This window comes from Papio anubis, chromosome 12, assembly GCF_008728515.1.
Source record: "Papio anubis isolate 15944 chromosome 12, Panubis1.0, whole genome shotgun sequence".
Taxonomy (NCBI): domain Eukaryota; kingdom Metazoa; phylum Chordata; class Mammalia; order Primates; family Cercopithecidae; genus Papio; species Papio anubis.
In genome coordinates this window covers 62,800,845-62,817,119 of record NC_044987.1, presented here as the reverse complement: position 1 = coordinate 62,817,119, position 16,275 = coordinate 62,800,845, and the positions used below count along the sequence as shown (strand labels likewise).

At 47.3% G+C, this 16,275-nt stretch overlaps 2 protein-coding genes across 6 annotated transcripts in view; one reads left to right on the top strand and one right to left on the bottom strand.

Moving 5' to 3' along the window:
- STIM1 (stromal interaction molecule 1) overlaps nucleotides 1-2,047 on the bottom strand; it is a 217,127-nt gene extending 215,080 nt beyond the window's left edge. For 2 of the 5 annotated variants that reach the window (XM_003910339.4, XM_003910338.4), the window contains exon 1: nucleotides 1,288-1,989. In XM_003910339.4, the coding sequence (XP_003910388.1) occupies nucleotides 1,288-1,426 (139 nt within the window). In that variant the 5' untranslated portion in view covers nucleotides 1,427-1,989. Of the gene's footprint in view, nucleotides 1-1,287 lie in introns of all 5 variants that reach the window. The other 3 variants (XM_009186797.3, XM_009186800.3, XM_031653249.1) reach the window with 3 other exon arrangements.
- On the top strand, nucleotides 1,450-3,456 carry LOC101026270. The gene is made up of 2 exons (XM_031653250.1): nucleotides 1,450-2,344; nucleotides 3,044-3,456. The coding sequence occupies exon 1, from the start codon at nucleotides 1,456-1,458 to the stop codon at nucleotides 1,927-1,929; it is 474 nt and encodes a 157-aa protein (XP_031509110.1). The 5' UTR covers nucleotides 1,450-1,455; the 3' UTR covers nucleotides 1,930-2,344; nucleotides 3,044-3,456.
- The last annotated feature ends 12,819 nt before the right edge of the window (nucleotides 3,457-16,275 follow it).

Genomic DNA, 16,275 nt, shown 5'->3' with positions numbered 1-16,275 from the left:
TCCCCTCATTTGAACTTGCTTATGCTCAGAAACAACTCATCTATAAACTCTCCCCAACTCTGCAGGTCACAGCTTTGGGCAGATCACAGCCAAACGGTGAGAGAAATGAGAAAAGAGAACTGATCTTCTAAGCCTTATGTAAAATGACTGGATTTTAACAGAGTTCCTTGATGGGTACAGTGGCTCACATCTGTAATCCCAGCACTTTGGGAGGGATCCCTGCACAACACAGACAGACCCTGTCTGTACAAAAAATTAAAAATAGAAAGAAAAAAAAAGTTAGCCAGGCCCAGTGGCTCTTGTGTTTAGTCCCAGCTACTGGGAGGCTGACACAGGAGGATGACCTGAACCCAGGAGTTTGAGACTGTAGTGAGCTGTGATCACACTACTGCATTCCAGCTTGAACGACAGATCAAGACCCTGTCTCAAAAAAAAACAAAACAAAACATAAAAGTGTTCCTTTCTACTGCAAAAGTATACCAGGGTTCCTGCTGCCTGATATGCCTTCACAACTGCATAGGAAAAACCACGACAGATCAAAAGTAGCATGGTTTCCCTAGCAAGCAGACTTGGGGGGGGGGGCGCGGTGAAGGCGAGGGGAACTGTAGCTGGAATTCCCACCCTCATCAGTCAGAAGAAACAGAATAAGCAACAAGTGGTCCCAGGAATTATATCATGTCTATGTCAAGAAAAGGCCATTTAACACCCTAGTGGTAAATAGGATTCCATCTAAGGAACTGTCTGGATATTTCAAATGCACACAGCAAAGAGACAAGACTACCTAAGGGAAGGGTGGGACTAGGGTTCCCACAGTTGTTGGAATAGGTACACCTGAACACCAGGCTATCAGGCAACAGAGTTGGCGCAGCCTTAACTTTCCCTTTCCAACATAAGTGGCCCCAACTTCCCCCATGCTGCTCAGTACTAAAACTGACTAGGAGCAATGAACTTATCATCTCACCAGGCCATTCTTCCAGACAAGTAGGCCTAAGATGGGGTCTTTCCTTGCTGATCTAAAAGGTCAAGTTGCCCCAAAGGCTTCTTATTACTGTCAAGAAAAAAAAAAAATCCTGAGGGGGTGATGAGGAAAGTTGTTCAGGAAAGATAGAGACATTTGCCATGACTACTGACCAGAAAGAACTTCTTGGACTACCTGGAACAGGCAGTGCCATGTGTGGATCCTCCATGAACCTCACATGTACAAACCTGATTTCAACTTGCCCACTTCGGGCCACTCAGTTCTGAGCCAAAGCCTACAGCCCAGTCCAGCCCACAGCAAGGCCTTACCTGCTGCAGTGGACTCCTCAGAGTTGGCCCCCGAGCTGGTTCCTGTCGCCTTCTCACTGTGAATATGGCTGAGGCTCTGACCCTGGTGCAGGAGGAGTCCCCAGAGGAGCCACAGGGCAAGACGGACGCATACATCCATGACTCTAGGTCTCAGTCAACATGCGTCTGATGTGGACACCTCGGGATCCCAAAGGCAAAGCCAGGAGCCCGCGAGTGCAGCCGACGGTCTCCAGGCAAGACGCCCTCGCGGCTCCGCAGCTGTCCAGCCACCCGCAGGCCTGCCCCCTCCAACAGCCAAAGGTCAAATGCTCCAAGTTTGAGTGCGGGAGGAGGGCTGGCTCCTCAGGTCCAATAGTGGGTCCGCCGGGGCTGCGGCGGCCTGAGCTCGTGCGGCTTCCGGAGACTTTGGGCAGAGTGGCTGCGGGGCTGCTGTCAGCTCCGCAGCTTACTACACCCCTGCGGGAGGGGGCGGCAGGAGTCCCCGCGGGCACAGGAGGGGGGGAGGAAGAGCAGAGAAAAGAGGCAAGAAGGGGGCACCTGACCTCGCCCTGCCGAAGAGCGGCTAGCAGCAGAAGCTGGGGAGGGCGTGCGACCCGCAGGGTCCTGAGGGCGCGGGCGTCTCCAGGATCCTGGGCCTCCTAGGCCGAGGTCAGCGCCCCCGTCCAGTCCCGTGCCCAGGCGGCTGGCGGTGCCCAGGTCCAGCAGGCGGACGCACACCGGCCAGGCCCAGGACAGCTGCTCCCAGGCGGGCGGGCGGCGCGGGGCGGGCCCGGGGCGAGCGGGGGCGTGCTCTCCCGCCTGCCCGCCCCGCGCCGCCCGGCCCCCAGCGAAGCCCGGGCCCGCCCCAGCGCCCGGCTGGATCCCGGAATAACCGGTGAAGACGGCTCCCCGGAGCCCCCAGCCCCCAGCGGGCTCTCCCGGACCCCCAGCCCGTGCTAGTCTTTGCCAGGACGCCCCTCCCGCGCAAAGGATCAAGTCCCAGCTTCCCTTTCCCCCTCCAGAGTCTCCAGCGCCAACTGCCGGCCCGCAGGCGAGTCCCTGACCCGCAGTTACTCAGGTAACTCAGGCCTGCGGCGGCGGCGACAACACCTGCCCTGCCCCGATCTCCGGGCCGTGGTGCTGCTCCACTCGCCTCAGTTGTAGAGGCGGTCTAAACAGAGGCCCAGGACACAACGTTAGCCTCCCAGGAGCCGCCTGAGGCGACAACAGCCCAGCCCGGCTCGGCCAGGGGGCGAGCTCCCAGCCCCCAACTCCCTGCCAGTTCCCAGGCTCCGCCCTCCCGCCTCGCCTGACAACCAATCGACTTCCGCCTCTCTGCGGCTCAGGAACCCGCGCGCTTCGTCGCCCGTGCGCAGCGGCCCCTGGTGGAAACATCGGCGAACTGCAGACAGGACTTGCGATCCTGGGAGGGCCTGCTCTTTTGCAGAGGGTTGGGGAGTAAAGCTAAGACCCGCCCCGGGGGAGGCCCACTAGGGCCACTGGGGCCTGCGAGTGTTTTCAGAGGAAATGATGATGCCAGAAAGCAAAATGAAATGTCCAAACCACTCTAGCTAAAATTCCCCTACACATTCCTTGAGTCTGGGCTAAAGGGTGCCATCTGCCTTCCTGACCCCACCTCCCCTCCCCTCCAAGCTAAGTGTGATGCCCTCCCTTAGCTCTCACAGCCCGTTTTCCTACCTGCCCCTCAAGCTCCCAGCCCTTTAAGGTTTTTCGGTGGGGCCCGTAAATGATTCCTCCCTGCATCTCATTTTCCCAGCTACCTCTCTGGTGGAGGAGGTGTCAGCGACTTGAGAGTGAGTGCGCCAAAGAAGAAAGAGCCACGCCTGAGCCTCCTTCAACAAAGCCTGCACTTCCTGTTCTTTTCTCAAGCGTGCTGTCAGCAGATCTTGACTGAAACCTCTGTGCCCTACCCTGTCCTTGGCACCAGAAGCAGGGGAAGGGATTAGGCCCAGTCCCTCCTCTAACTGACAGTGCTAAACCAGCTACCTGTTCTGAGCAAGCCCTTTGAAGACTGGGAACATGGATTTGCCCAACAGCTGCCTGGCTTAAGGGTTAGGCCGTTGATATAAAAATACGTAGCTAACGTCACCTACTACCACTCCCCCGGCTCTATTAAGCTCCTGTCACACTAGCCTTCATTAAGTTCCTAAACACGTCAAACTCAGCCACCTCACGGCCTTTGTATCTGCTGTTGCTTCTGCCTGAAACACTCTCCCCTGCTCCAAAGTTCCTCATGTAGCTGTTCTCTCATTCTTACAGATACAGCTCAATGTGTCTCCTTAGAAACTTTTACTCTGCCCACCCCTTCAAAATCAGTCTGTGGCCAAAATTGGACCATACACCTGTCTGCCCCTCCCCCAATAGGTAGTGATTGCCACTCTTCAGGTCAGAGGCTGTGCCTCATTCATCTCTGCTACACTAGGACCCAGCCATAGACCCTGAACAAAGTAAGTGCTCTGTAAAAGCTGGATGACATGAGTTAATTCACTTGAACACTCAGATACTAAAAACTAACACTCAATACTGGAATATTGGAAAATTGACCAGAACAGTTGAACCCTGACCTAGGTTCTCCTAGACCTATTCCCTGAGCCAGGGGTCTTAAATTCAAATGGCAAAGTGGGCAGGTAGGTAATACAATTAAGAAAAGTAGGTAGGAGGCCGGGTGTGGTGGCTCACACCTGTAATCCCAGCACTTTGGGAGGCTGAGGCGGGTGGATCACGAGGTCAGGAGATCAAAACCATCCTGGCTAACACGGTGAAACCCCGTCTCTACTAAAAATACAAAAAAATTAGCTGGGCGTGGTGGCGGTCGCCTGTAGTCCCAGCCATACGGGAGGCTGAGGCAGGAGAATGGCATGAACCCGGGAGGCAGAGCTTGCAGTGAGTCGAGATCGCGCCACTGCACTCCAGTCTGAGGGACAGTATAGACTCCATCTCAAAAAAAAAAAAAAAAAAGAAAAGAAGAGAAAAGAAAAGAAAAGAAACGTTGATAGGAGTAATAGGGAATGGTGGGGATTATGGAGAGCAGGCAGAAAGGTGAGCCTAGTATTGCTAGAATGTCATTAAGAGAAGATGGGCTGGATGCAGTGACTGATACCTCTAATTCCAGCACTCTGGGAGGCCAAAGTGGGAGGATTACTTGAGCCCATGAGTTCACGACCAGCCTGGGAAACATAGTGGGACCCCCATCTCTACAAAAAAAAAGTTTTTTAATTAGCCATGAGTGGTATCTGGCATCTGTGGTCCCAGCTACTGAGGAAGCTGAGGTGGGATGATCGCTTAAATCCAGGATCTCAAGGCTGGAGTGAGCCATGATCACACCACTGCACTCCAGCCTGGGCAACGAGCAAGACCCTGTCTCAATTTAGAAAAAAAAGAGAGAGAGAGAGAAGATGGAAATCTGGACTTTCATATGACATATCCTTTTTAAAAAAATATCAGCAATGCATGTAAAAGAATAAAACCTTATATAGGCCACAGAAAACATGTCTGTAGCCCACATTAATCACTCAGACTGACAGTTCATCATTTCTACCTAAGCCAGCTCTCCTGCCTATGCACTCATTTGCCTAAGAGAACATGAAAGAAATGAGCAAAGTAAAGCATGTTTAACACAATTTCCTTCAAACTCGACTACAGCATTTCTTTTCACCACCACATGATTTCTTCGGGGTTATGGGTGCTTATCTATTTGGTACAACAAACAGGTCTTGCAGGCAGGAAGCCATGGTCTGTTACCAATTTACACCAAGATCTTAAACCTCGTGGAGCCTGTCGAATTTCCTGTGATGCTAAAATGGTGTCTAAGAACTAAAAATAGTTACTGTGATGCACCAATTTCAATTCTGGGTGTACACCCAAAAAATTAAAGCAGGGTCTTAAAGAAAATTATACACCCATGTTCATAACAGCATTAGTCACAACAGCCACAAGGTGAAAGCAACCCAGGTGTTCATGGATGGATGAATGGATAAACAAAATATGGTGCATAGGTACAATGAAATACTACACCGCCTTAAGAAAGAAGGAAATCCTGACAATGCTCCAACATGGATGAACCTTGAGGATAGCCAGCTAAGTGAAATAAGCCAGTCACAAAGGATAAATACTGTTATTTCATTTATATGAATGTACCTAAAACAGCCAAATTCATAGAGACAGAAAGTAGAGTAGTGGTTGCCAGAGACTGGGGAGAGGGGAGAGCTGGAAATAGTTTCAGTTTTACAAGTTAAAAAAGTTTTGGAGATTGGCTGCACAATAATGTAAATGTACTTAACATGACTAAATTGTACACTTAAAAATGATTAAGATGAGGCTGGGCGCAGTGGCTCACGCCTGTAATCCCAGCACTTTGGGAGGCCAATGTGGGCGGATCACAAGGTCAGGAGATCGAGACCATCCTGGCTAACACGGTGAAACCCCGTCTCTACTAAAAACACAAAAAATTAGCCAGGCGTGGTGGTGGGCGCCTGTCGTCCCAGCTACTCGGGAGGCTGAGGCAGGAGAATGGTGTGAACCCAGCAGGTGGAGCTTGCAGTGAGCTAAGATCACACCACTGCCCTCCTGCCTGGGCAACAGAGCAAGACTCTGTCTCAAAAAAAAAAAAAAAAAAAAATTAAGATGGTAAAATGTATGTTATATATTTTTTAACCACAATTAAAAATAAAAATAAATAACTGGGCACCATAGCTCACACCTGTAATCCAAGCACTTTGGGAGGCCAAGGCCAGCAGATCACTTGAAGTCAGTGATTTGAAAACAGCCTGGCCAACATGATGAAATCCCATCTCTACTAAAAATACAAAAATTAGCTGGGCATGGTGGCGGGCGCCTGTAACCCCAGTTACTCAGCAGGCTGAGGCAGGAGAATCACCTGAACCTGGGAGGCAGACAGCCGAGATCACGCCACTGGACTCCAGCGTTGGTGACAGAGTGAGACTCCATCTCAAAACTAAAACAAAATAACAAATAAATGGTACCTGGGAGCCAAAGCCACAGCCTAGGCAACAGGAAGAACATTCTGGTGTCTTCTCTGCCTCCAAGATCACAATGTGACACTAGAAAAGTCAGTTCCCCTCTGAATTTCAGTCTCTCCAACTATAAATTGGTCAGCTACCAGATTATTGACCCTGTACAGCCTTAATATTCTACAAAATAAAAAGATTCTGAAACCTGATGGATCTTCCTGGATCAGAAACTGTGACCCTCATCTCTATAGCCCCTATGCTTCATCCTTCTAAAAATGTGACCCTTGCAAGAACCCAGGTATGTACTAGGGCTTGCACCTAAAATCCTAACACTTTGGGAGGCTGAGATGGGAGGATCACTATAGCCCAGGAGTTTGAGACCAGCCTAGGCAACATAGTGAGACTCTGTCTCTACAAAAAAAATACAAACATTAACTTGGCATGGTGGTGTGTCCCTGTAGTCCCTGCTACTCAGGAGGCTGAGCCAGGAGGATGGCTTGAGCCCAGGAGGTCAAGGCTGCAGTGAGCTATGATTGCCACTGCACTCCAGTCTGGGTAATAGAGCAAGAATCTGTAGAAAAAAAGAAAGAAAGAAAGAAAGAAAAAAAAAAGGACCCCTCACCATATTGTAAGCCTTAGGAGGAAACAGAGAGCTTTCTCCCATCTCTCTTTTTATACCTATGCAGTATATCTCCCTTGCATTAATCTTAGGGCCTTGCTTAGATGTTCTGAAGTTGTTGGCTAAATCAAATTGGATTAACTAATTCTTATGCCTCTATTCCACTATTTGCAAGAGTTTTCACATGTATTATCTCATCTCTTCCTCAAAGAAGCTCTGCTAGATAAAACAGGGGCTACACGGTGGTCCCCAGGTTGACCTGAGGTCAACTTCTGTCCAAAAGTAAGTGAGTATGGGGTCGGGTGCAGTGGCTGAAGCCTGTAATCCCAGCACTTTAGGAGACCAAGGTGGGTGGATCACCTGAGGTCAGGAGTTCAAGACCAGCCTGGCCAACATGGTGAAACCCGGTCTCTACTAAAAATATAAAAATCCGCAGGGTGTGGTGGCACGCGCCTGTAATTGCAGCTACTCAGGAGGCTGAGGCAGGAGAATCGCTTGAGCCCAGGAGGCAGAGGTTGCAGAGAGCCAAGATTGCACCACTGCATTCCAGCCTGGGTGACAGAGCGAGACTCCACCTCAAAAAAAAAAAAAAAAAAAAAGTGAGTATAGTACAATAAGATATTTTGACAGAGAGAGGCAGGAAAGAGAGAGACCACAATTGATCTATTTTATTATTAACTATTTTTGTTCATCTCTTACTGTGTGCAATTTATAAATTAAGCTTTATCATAGGTATGTGTATAGGAAAACAATATATATAGAGTTTGATACTATCTGCAGTTTCACGCATCCACTGGAGGTCTTGGAATATATTCTCCATGGATAAGAGGGGACTACTTTACTCATTTTATAGATTAAGAAACTGGGCCGGGCGCGGTGGCTCAAGCCTGTAATCCCAGCACTTTGGGAGGCCGAGACGGTGGATCACGAGGTCAGGAGATCGAGACCATCCTGGCTAACACGGTGAAACCCCGTCTCTACTAAAAAATACAAAAAAATCTAGCCGGGCGAGGTGGCGGGCGCCTGTAGTCCCAGCTACTCCGGAGGCTGAGGCAGGAGAATGGCGTGAACCCGGGAGGCGGAGCTTGCAGTGAGCTGAGATCTGGCCACTGCACTCCAGCCTGGGGGACAGAGTGAGACTCCGTCTCAAAAAAAAATAAATAAAAATAAAAAATAAAATAAAGAAACTGAGGCTGAGGAGATAAAGTGGCAGGTGAGAGCCAAGCTTGCTTTCTTCTTTGGGATTCCTTCCCCATCCTTCAAGTCTCAGCTCAAGTTAAATAAAAGCATCCATGCCCTGACCAATGATGATACCTTATCATAAATCAAAGGTTATGATTTTTAGAAAAACTCAAAAGCTCCACCCCGCTTTAGCACCTTGCCTGACTTGCCCTGTCTCTTCAGTCTTCCTCTATACCTTAGAGTAAACTTATGTAACTGGGTTATGATTTTTTTTTTTTTTTTTTTTTTTTGAGATAGGGTCTTTGTTACCCAGGCTGGAGTGCAGTGGTACGATCATGGCTTACTGCAGCCTTAACCTCCTGGGCTCAAGTGAGTTTTATTTTTTGAATAGGAATATTATTTTTTTTAATTTATTTATTTTTAGAGACAGGTTCTCACTCTGTTGCCCAGGCTAAAGTGCAGTGGTGCAACTATAGTTCACTGCAACTTTGAACTCCCGGGCTCAAGCGATCCTCCCACCTCAGTCTCCCGAGTAGCTGCGACTACAGGCACATGCCACCATGCGCAGCTGAATTATGATTATTTAATAAGTATGTATCTTCTACATTAGCCTCTGAGCTCATCAAGGGTTGCATTTTATTCATCTTTGTATTTTCACAGTCTAGGTTGCCCATTACATAGCTGGTACTCAATAAACGTTTTGCTAAGTGAATATATTAATGATGTGTGTTCTGTACAGCAGCCTAACTATCCTTTCTTCACACCACAGGGTTTCTGGTTACCAACAGCTTTCATTCGGAGAATGAGGGAGACTTTGCTAGAAATAATAATTGAGAGTCCAAAATCTGCTCAGAAAAGTTTAGGAATCCCCTAGTTTGCGTTGCGTTATTAGTAGCGCTCCCTGGTGTCCAAAAATGGAAAGTATCGCTATCGCTGAGAAATTGCCCAAGGTCTGGCTGGGTAGAAAATAAGAGACCTTAGCTTCTAGCAACAACTCTTCCTAAGCTAGTTTCACACAGAGAATCATCTCCTTATCCACAGTCAGTTCTGGAATCTTGCTTGCAATGTTCATTCATTCATTTAACACCTACTGAGCACCTATTTGTAACAACTTAGTTGCTACTCTCAAAAAGCTCCATTTTTATGGGGAAAAAAATGGGGTGAGTGTGTGTGTGTGTGTAGATAATTAGCACATGTCAATATGTTTTGAGAGGGATTGGTACAGGAATAGGTGAGGGAGCACAGAGGAAGGACAAGTAACAGTCTAAAGCAGTCAGGAAGGCTGTGCAGACTCACAGATTGGGGAGTGTGGGTGAGAAGTGGGGTTCTGGGATCAGACTGCCTAGATTCACATCCAAGCAATGCTGTGTGACTCTGGGCCAGTTACTCAATCTCTCTGCCCTCCGATTCCTCCATCTGAAAAAAAATAGGATTTTGTAAGGCTTAGATGAGTTAATAAGTAAAACAATTAGCACAGTCCTTCTCGTAATGTGCTCAAAAACTGCTGGCTCTTATTCTGCAAGGAATTTCAGAGCCATTAAAGCATTATGCCAAGATCAGGTAACTGTGATTTGCAGAAATTATTCTGGCAATAGTGTTGAGAAAGGATTGGAGAAGGTAGAAGCTAGAAACAAGTGACATGGTCTGACAGACCTGTGCTGATAACCCAGCTCACCTTCATGTTAGCTGTGTGACCTTGGGCAAGACCTGAATTCTAATTTGGACAATAATGATGGGAATAGAAAAGGGTTCAGATTTGAGAAATATGTGGTGATTAATTAGATGGCCAGGTGAGGAGGCAAGAGAGATCAAGGTTAAACAATAGCTGTGGTTTTAGAAGGTACTATTGTGTGCCAGGTATTATGCTAAACATGCTACATTCAATCATTCATTCAACCAATATTTACTAAGCAAAGTATTTCCATACCAGGCACTGTTCTAAGCACTAGGAATATAGCACTAAATAAAATAAACAACCCTTGTTGCCCTCATGGAGCTTACATGTTATCTCCTATAATGAATATCCACAGCAATCCTGAGGTGTAACACAATTTAGATTCATCTTACAAAGGAAATTAAATCTGACACGTTCAATTTTCCTATCTGTGAGAATTCTTTTTTTTTTTTTTTTTTTTTTTTAGACAGAGTCTTGCTCTGTCACCCGGGCTGGAGTGAAGTGGTGTGATCTCGGCTCATTGCAACCTCCACCTCCGTGGTTTAAGTGGATTCTCCTGCCTCAGCCTCCAAGTCACTGGAATTACAGGTGCACACCACCATGCCTGGCTAATTTTTGTATTTTTTTTTTTTTTTTTTTTTTAGTAGAGACAAGATGTCACCATATTGGTCAGGCTGGTCTCGAACTCCTGACCTCAGGTGATCTGCCTGTCTCGGCCTCCCAAAGTGCTGGGATTACAGGCGTGAGCCACCTCACCCAGGCTATCTGTGAGTATTCTTATCTGTAAAATGGAAATAATATTACCTGCCTTATAGACTTGTTATATTTATTGAGTTAATACATGTAAAGCATATGTAAAACATATCTAAGTTGTTTTCTTAACATTATTTCTTATTATTCAGCAACTTCCCTAGGATCACACAGCAAGTAAATGGCAAAAATGAGAATTGGGGAGAAAGAAGGGAGGCAACAGGGAATCCCGAATCAACTGGGCATGTATAGTTGGGTTGCTCTTAGAATACCAGGACTGAGGATGGAGAACTTTCCCGGGGTGGGGGGGAATTATCTCAGATGATTGGGTACCACCACCTGGCTTGGAAAACCTCAAAGATGCAAAGCTGTCCTGAAGGCAAACAGGACAACTATTGTCCTGCCTGCCTGGGAGAAGGGACCCTCTTGGAAGATAGGGCATGGCCATTGTCCCCACTCCTTTCATCCATTTAGTTCCTTGAGGGAGTCAAGAACAAAGGTTCGGCCAGGCGTGGTGGCTCATGCCTGTAATCCCAGCACTTTTGGAGACTGAGGCAGGCAGATCACTTGAGGTCAGGAGTTCGAGACCAGCCTGGCGAACATGGTGAAACCCCCGTCTCTACTAAAAATACAAAAATTAGCCGGGCGTGGTGGTGCTTGCCTGTAGTCCCAGCTACTTGGGAGACTGAGGCAGGAGAATGGCTTGAACCTGGGGGGTGGAGGTTTCAGTGAGCCGAGATTGTGCCACTGCACTCCAGCCTGGGAGACAGAGCATGACTCCATTTCCAAAAAAAAAGAAGAAAGAAAAAAAGATCGGAGATTGTGACTCTAGAACTTTGTTTAATTTGTAACCTCATTTTAGTTCTTTCTGCTGTCTCCTTTCTGGCCCATCAAAGCCCACGAAATGGGATATTGGACTTGTTTTGGGGGGCAGCAATAAAGAGGAGTAATGAAAAGGAGGCCAGTTGCAGGGGCTCACCCCTGTAATCCCAGCACTTTGGGAGGCCGAAGCAGGTGGATCACTTGAGGTTAGGAGTTCAAGACCAGCCTTGCCAACATGGTGAAACCCCATCTCTACTAAAATACAAAAAATTAGCCAGGCGCAGTGGCAGGCAAGTGTAATCTCAGCTTCTCAGGAGGTTGAGGTAGGAGGATCATTGGAACCCCAGGAGGCGGAGCCTGCAGTGAGCTGAGATCGTGCCATTGCACTCACTCCAACCTGGGCTACAGGCCAAAACTCCATCTCAAAAAATAAAAAATAAAATAAAGGCCACGCACCATGGCTCACGCCTGTAATCCCAGCACTTTGGGAGGCCGAGGTGGGCAGATCACCTGAGGTCAGGAGTTCGAAACTGGCCTGGCCAACATGGTGAAACCCCATCTCTACTAAAAATAGAAAAAGTTAGCTGGCCATGGTGGTGTATGCCTGTAATTCCAGCTACTCAGGAGGCTGAGGCAGGGGAATTGCTTCAACCCAGGAGGCGGAGGTTGCAGTGAGCAGAGATCGTGCCACTGCACTCCAGCCTGGTGACTCTGTCTCAAAAAAAAAAAAAAAGGAGTAATGAAGAGGAAACTGTGTTCTACTCCTGAGGCCAGCTGAGAGAGGGAAGACCAAAGGATCAAGAGGAGCCCCAAGAAGCCTGAGTGCCTTGGAGCCACAGCAGAGACAAAAGAGAATTCAGATTTAAGGGTAACCTAAAGGGGCTGGGACTGGAGCTAAGCCAAGACCCCTGTGGATCACTGGTGAACTCCAGGAGCTGGAGTTCAGTGAGGAATAGGCTGGGAAGACCCCTTTGGAATCCTCAGGGCACTGGTGAGATTAGTTCAGGTCCTTTCTCCTCTCACTCTCTGTCCCCTCCTCTCTCTTTCAGGGAAACTAGTCAGCTTCAGCACTTTGACATTGAGAGGGAAGAATTAACCAAGGTGGGGGATACCTGAAAACATCAAGGGAGTGTAGAGAAATTAACTAATGTTTATTTGCTCTACCCTCGGGCAATTTACGAGGGCTCCACATGCATTATGTCATTTAATCCTCACAATCTCATGCAGCACTTGCCAGTCCCATTTTATTGTTTTTTATTTGTTGGTTTTTAGAGGCAGGATCTCACTCTGTCACCCAGACTGGAGTACAGTGGCACGATCATAGCTCTCTGCAACCTCAAACACCTAGGCTCAAGTGATCCGCCCACCTCAGCCTAGCAAGTAACTGGGACTACAGGCATGTGCCACTATGCCCAGCTAATTTGTGTGTGTGTGTGGAGATGAGGTTTGCTATGATTGCCTAGGCTGGTTACAAATTCCTGGGATCAAGTGATCGTCCCACCTTGGCCTCTCAAAGTGTTAGGAATACAGGCATGAGCAACCACGCCCAACCATTCTCATTTTAAAATGAAACTAAGACTGAGAAGTTGTCTCTGTTATATGCTCTTACAGCACTCTGTACTTTTTTTTCTGGAGAAAGGATCTTGCTATGTTGCCCAGGCCGGTCTGAAATTCTTGGGCTCAAGCAATCTTCTGGCCTTATCCCCCTGAGTAACTAGAACTGGAGACAAACACCACCATGCCCAGCAGCAAGCTGTACTTTTGTATGATTACCTGTTTAAGGTCTATCTCCCTTGCCAGTTATATCAGGGCAGTTTTCTCTACTTCATCATTGGCATGTAACACTATGTCTGGCACCAAGAAGATTTTCAATAAAAATGCATTGAATATTTATGCATATGGGAGATCTCATGTGACTAATCAAAGGCCATACTGTGTTACAACCATCCTAATCTGTCTCCAAAACCTGTCTGTGATCTCTATTCTACCCCACCAAGTGCTTTCATGTTATCTCACTTCTAAATGTCCAGGTTCAATGTCCTTGTCCCTCAGTTGCTTGTAAGCATACATGCACCCCACCGACCAAGAACTCACTTATTCAGGGAAAGCTAGTGAGACAGTAGAAAAAAGAAACAGCCCATTTGGGATTGTGCCCTCTTCCTACCCTCTTCAAGTCAGCATTTCTCCTCCTTCAAGAAGCCTTTACAGACAGCTCCACCTGTCCATCTGCTTCCCTTTCCTCTGGCCCTTCCTATACCTGTGCCACAAAAGTGTTTCCAAGTTACCTGGAGTCTGATCGTTCTACACATATTAGTACTTTATTAAAGCAATTTAACTCTATGGATGTTTAGTGAAGGCAAATGTGTGCTCAGGCCTGCCTCTGTCAGGCCTAGTGGGTCGACACAGAAATGAATCAGACGAAACCTCAAAGGACTTATAGTCAGTGGGGAAGACAGATATTAGGCACAGATGCAATTTACTAGAGCACAAAGCATGATGACCTAAATGGTATTAAAGAAGTAGGAACAACATGCTATATGCATAAACCTTAATTATTATTGTGAAGAGTGTATCATAGAAGATCAGACCTCAAAGGTGTCATCTAGTTCAACCTCTGTTTTCCAGTGGAAGAGTTTGAGACACAGAGAAGGGTGGGGCCTAGCCTAAAATCTCAGCCTGTCTGTCTGAGCCAAGACAGACTTCAAGTTGTTTTTTGTTGTTGTTTTTGTTGTTGTTGTTTCTGTTTTGTTTTTTTTTTTTTAAACGGAGTCTCGCTCTGTCGCCCAGGCTGGACTGCAGTGGCCAGATCTCAGCTCACTGCAACCTCCGCCTCCCGGGTTCACGCCATTCTCCTGCCTCAGCCTCCCGAGTAGCTGGGACTACAGGCGCCCGCCACCTCGCCCGGCTAGTTTTTTGTATTTTTTAGTAGAGATGGGGTTTCACCGTGTTAGCCAGGATGGTCTCGATCTCCTGACCTCGTGATCCGCCCGTCTCGGCCTCCCAAAGTGCTAGGATTACAGGCTTGAGCCACCGCGCCCGGCCTTGTTTTTTTTTTGTTTTTTTGTTTTTTTTGAGACAGAGTCTCGCTTTGTTGCCAGGCTGAAGTGCAGTGGCATGATTTTGGCTCACTGCAACCTCTGCCTCCTAGTTCAAGTGATTCTCCTGCCTCAGCCTCCCAAGTAGCTGGGGTTACAGCCATGCACCATCACACCCAGCTAATTTTTGTATTTTTAGTGGAGACGGGGTTTCACCGTGTTGGCCAGGATAGTCTCGATCTCCTGACCCCGTGATCTGCCTGCATCAGCCTCCCAAAGTGCTGGGATTACAGGCGTGAGCCACTGCACCAGGACAGACTTAAAGTTTTCTAAAGCCCAGCCTTGGGCTCTTTCCTCCTCCTCTGATAGCTTCATATGCAAAGTCCTGTACTTCATCAGACCATGAGATCTTTGAGGCTGGGTCAGGTTCTCCTTCCTAAACCAGGACTAGACAAGCCCAAGACACTTACAGGCTCAGGAAATGCAGTCTGATCCCAGGCTGCCAATCCAGTCTTTCAATCTGCTGCACCTAATGTGCTCCCTACTCTTACCATATGTCCTTAAATTGATTTTCAAATATTTTTTGCAGGAAACTTAAAAACAAAATTAAACTCTTTATGCAGAATACCAGCAAATAAATCAGATAAAAGTGAACCTTTTCTGGTTGAAGGGGAGAGAGTCCATAGCTCCATTATTTTTCCTGCTCTTAAGTCCTGGGAAGGGAATTCTAGGAACACATGTCAAAAACATTTGCTCTGGAGCTGGATGTGGTGGTGTGTGCCTGTAGTCCTAGCTACTTGAAAGGCTGAGGTGGGAGGATGACTCGAGTCCAGGAGTTCCAGGACAGCCTAGGCAACATAGTGAGATTCCCATCTAAAAAAAAAAAGAACAATAAACAACAACAAAAAAAACTTTTGTTCTGGGACATAATTTTTAATGGTGTCATAGAGGCTGCTTTAGCGTATGGTCTTCCTCTGAATCCTGTCATATATGGGGCTCACAATCCTTTCTTTATTCATGAAATGCCAAGCACCCCAATGCCAAGTGGTCCCAATGGAGTATGGATGGGAATGAGATTTTCCCATTGTCCCTCCTGCTCTCACGTCCTCCACAGAGAGAAATTTGTCTGAAGGGCTACAGGGACCGGACCAAAGAGGAGGAGAGACCCAAACACTGCCTGGCAGGTCAGGGGAGGCTTCTAGAGAAGGATCTTTGAGAAAGACTTCATCCACATACTCATTCACCAGCCTGAATCTGATAAAGCCTCTGTTTTCGAAGGTGATACAGTAGCCACCAGCTACACATGCTATTGACCACTTGAAATGTGTCCAGTCAAATTGAGATATATTGTAAGTATAAAATACACACCACATTTCAAAGACTTGGTACAAGAAAAGAATGTAAAATATCCAGTCAATTTTTATAACCAATAATTTTTTATGTTGATTACCATGCTAAAAGATAATATTTTGAGGCCAGGCGCGGAGGCTCATGCCTGTAATCCCGGCACTTTGGGCGGCCGAGGCGGCCAGACCACGAGGTCAGGAGTTCAAGACTAGCCTGGCCAACATGGTGAAACCCATCTCCACTAAAAATACAAAAATTAGCCGGGCATGGTGGCGCGTGCCTGTAATCCCGCTTACTTGGGAGGCTGAGGCAGGAGAATCACTTGAACCCAGGAGGTGGAGGTTGCAGTGAGCCCAGACTGTGCCACTGCACTCCAGCCTGGTGACAGAGCGAGACTCCATCTCCAAAAAAAAGATAATATTTTGGCTATGTTGAGCCAAGCCAAATATTGTTAAAATTCATTTCATTTGTTTCTTTTCACTTTTTTTGAAATGTCATTACTAGACAGTTTTAAATTACTTATGTGGTTCCTATTAAATTTCTTTTTTAAAAAATATAAGTAGGCTGGGCATGGTGGCTCACACCTGT

What these genes read in the sequence shown, in the direction of transcription:
- LOC101026270 (XM_031653250.1), top strand. Translation starts at nt 1,456, where the DNA reads ATGTGGACACCTCGGGATCCCAAAGGCAAAGCCAGGAGCCCGCGAGTG.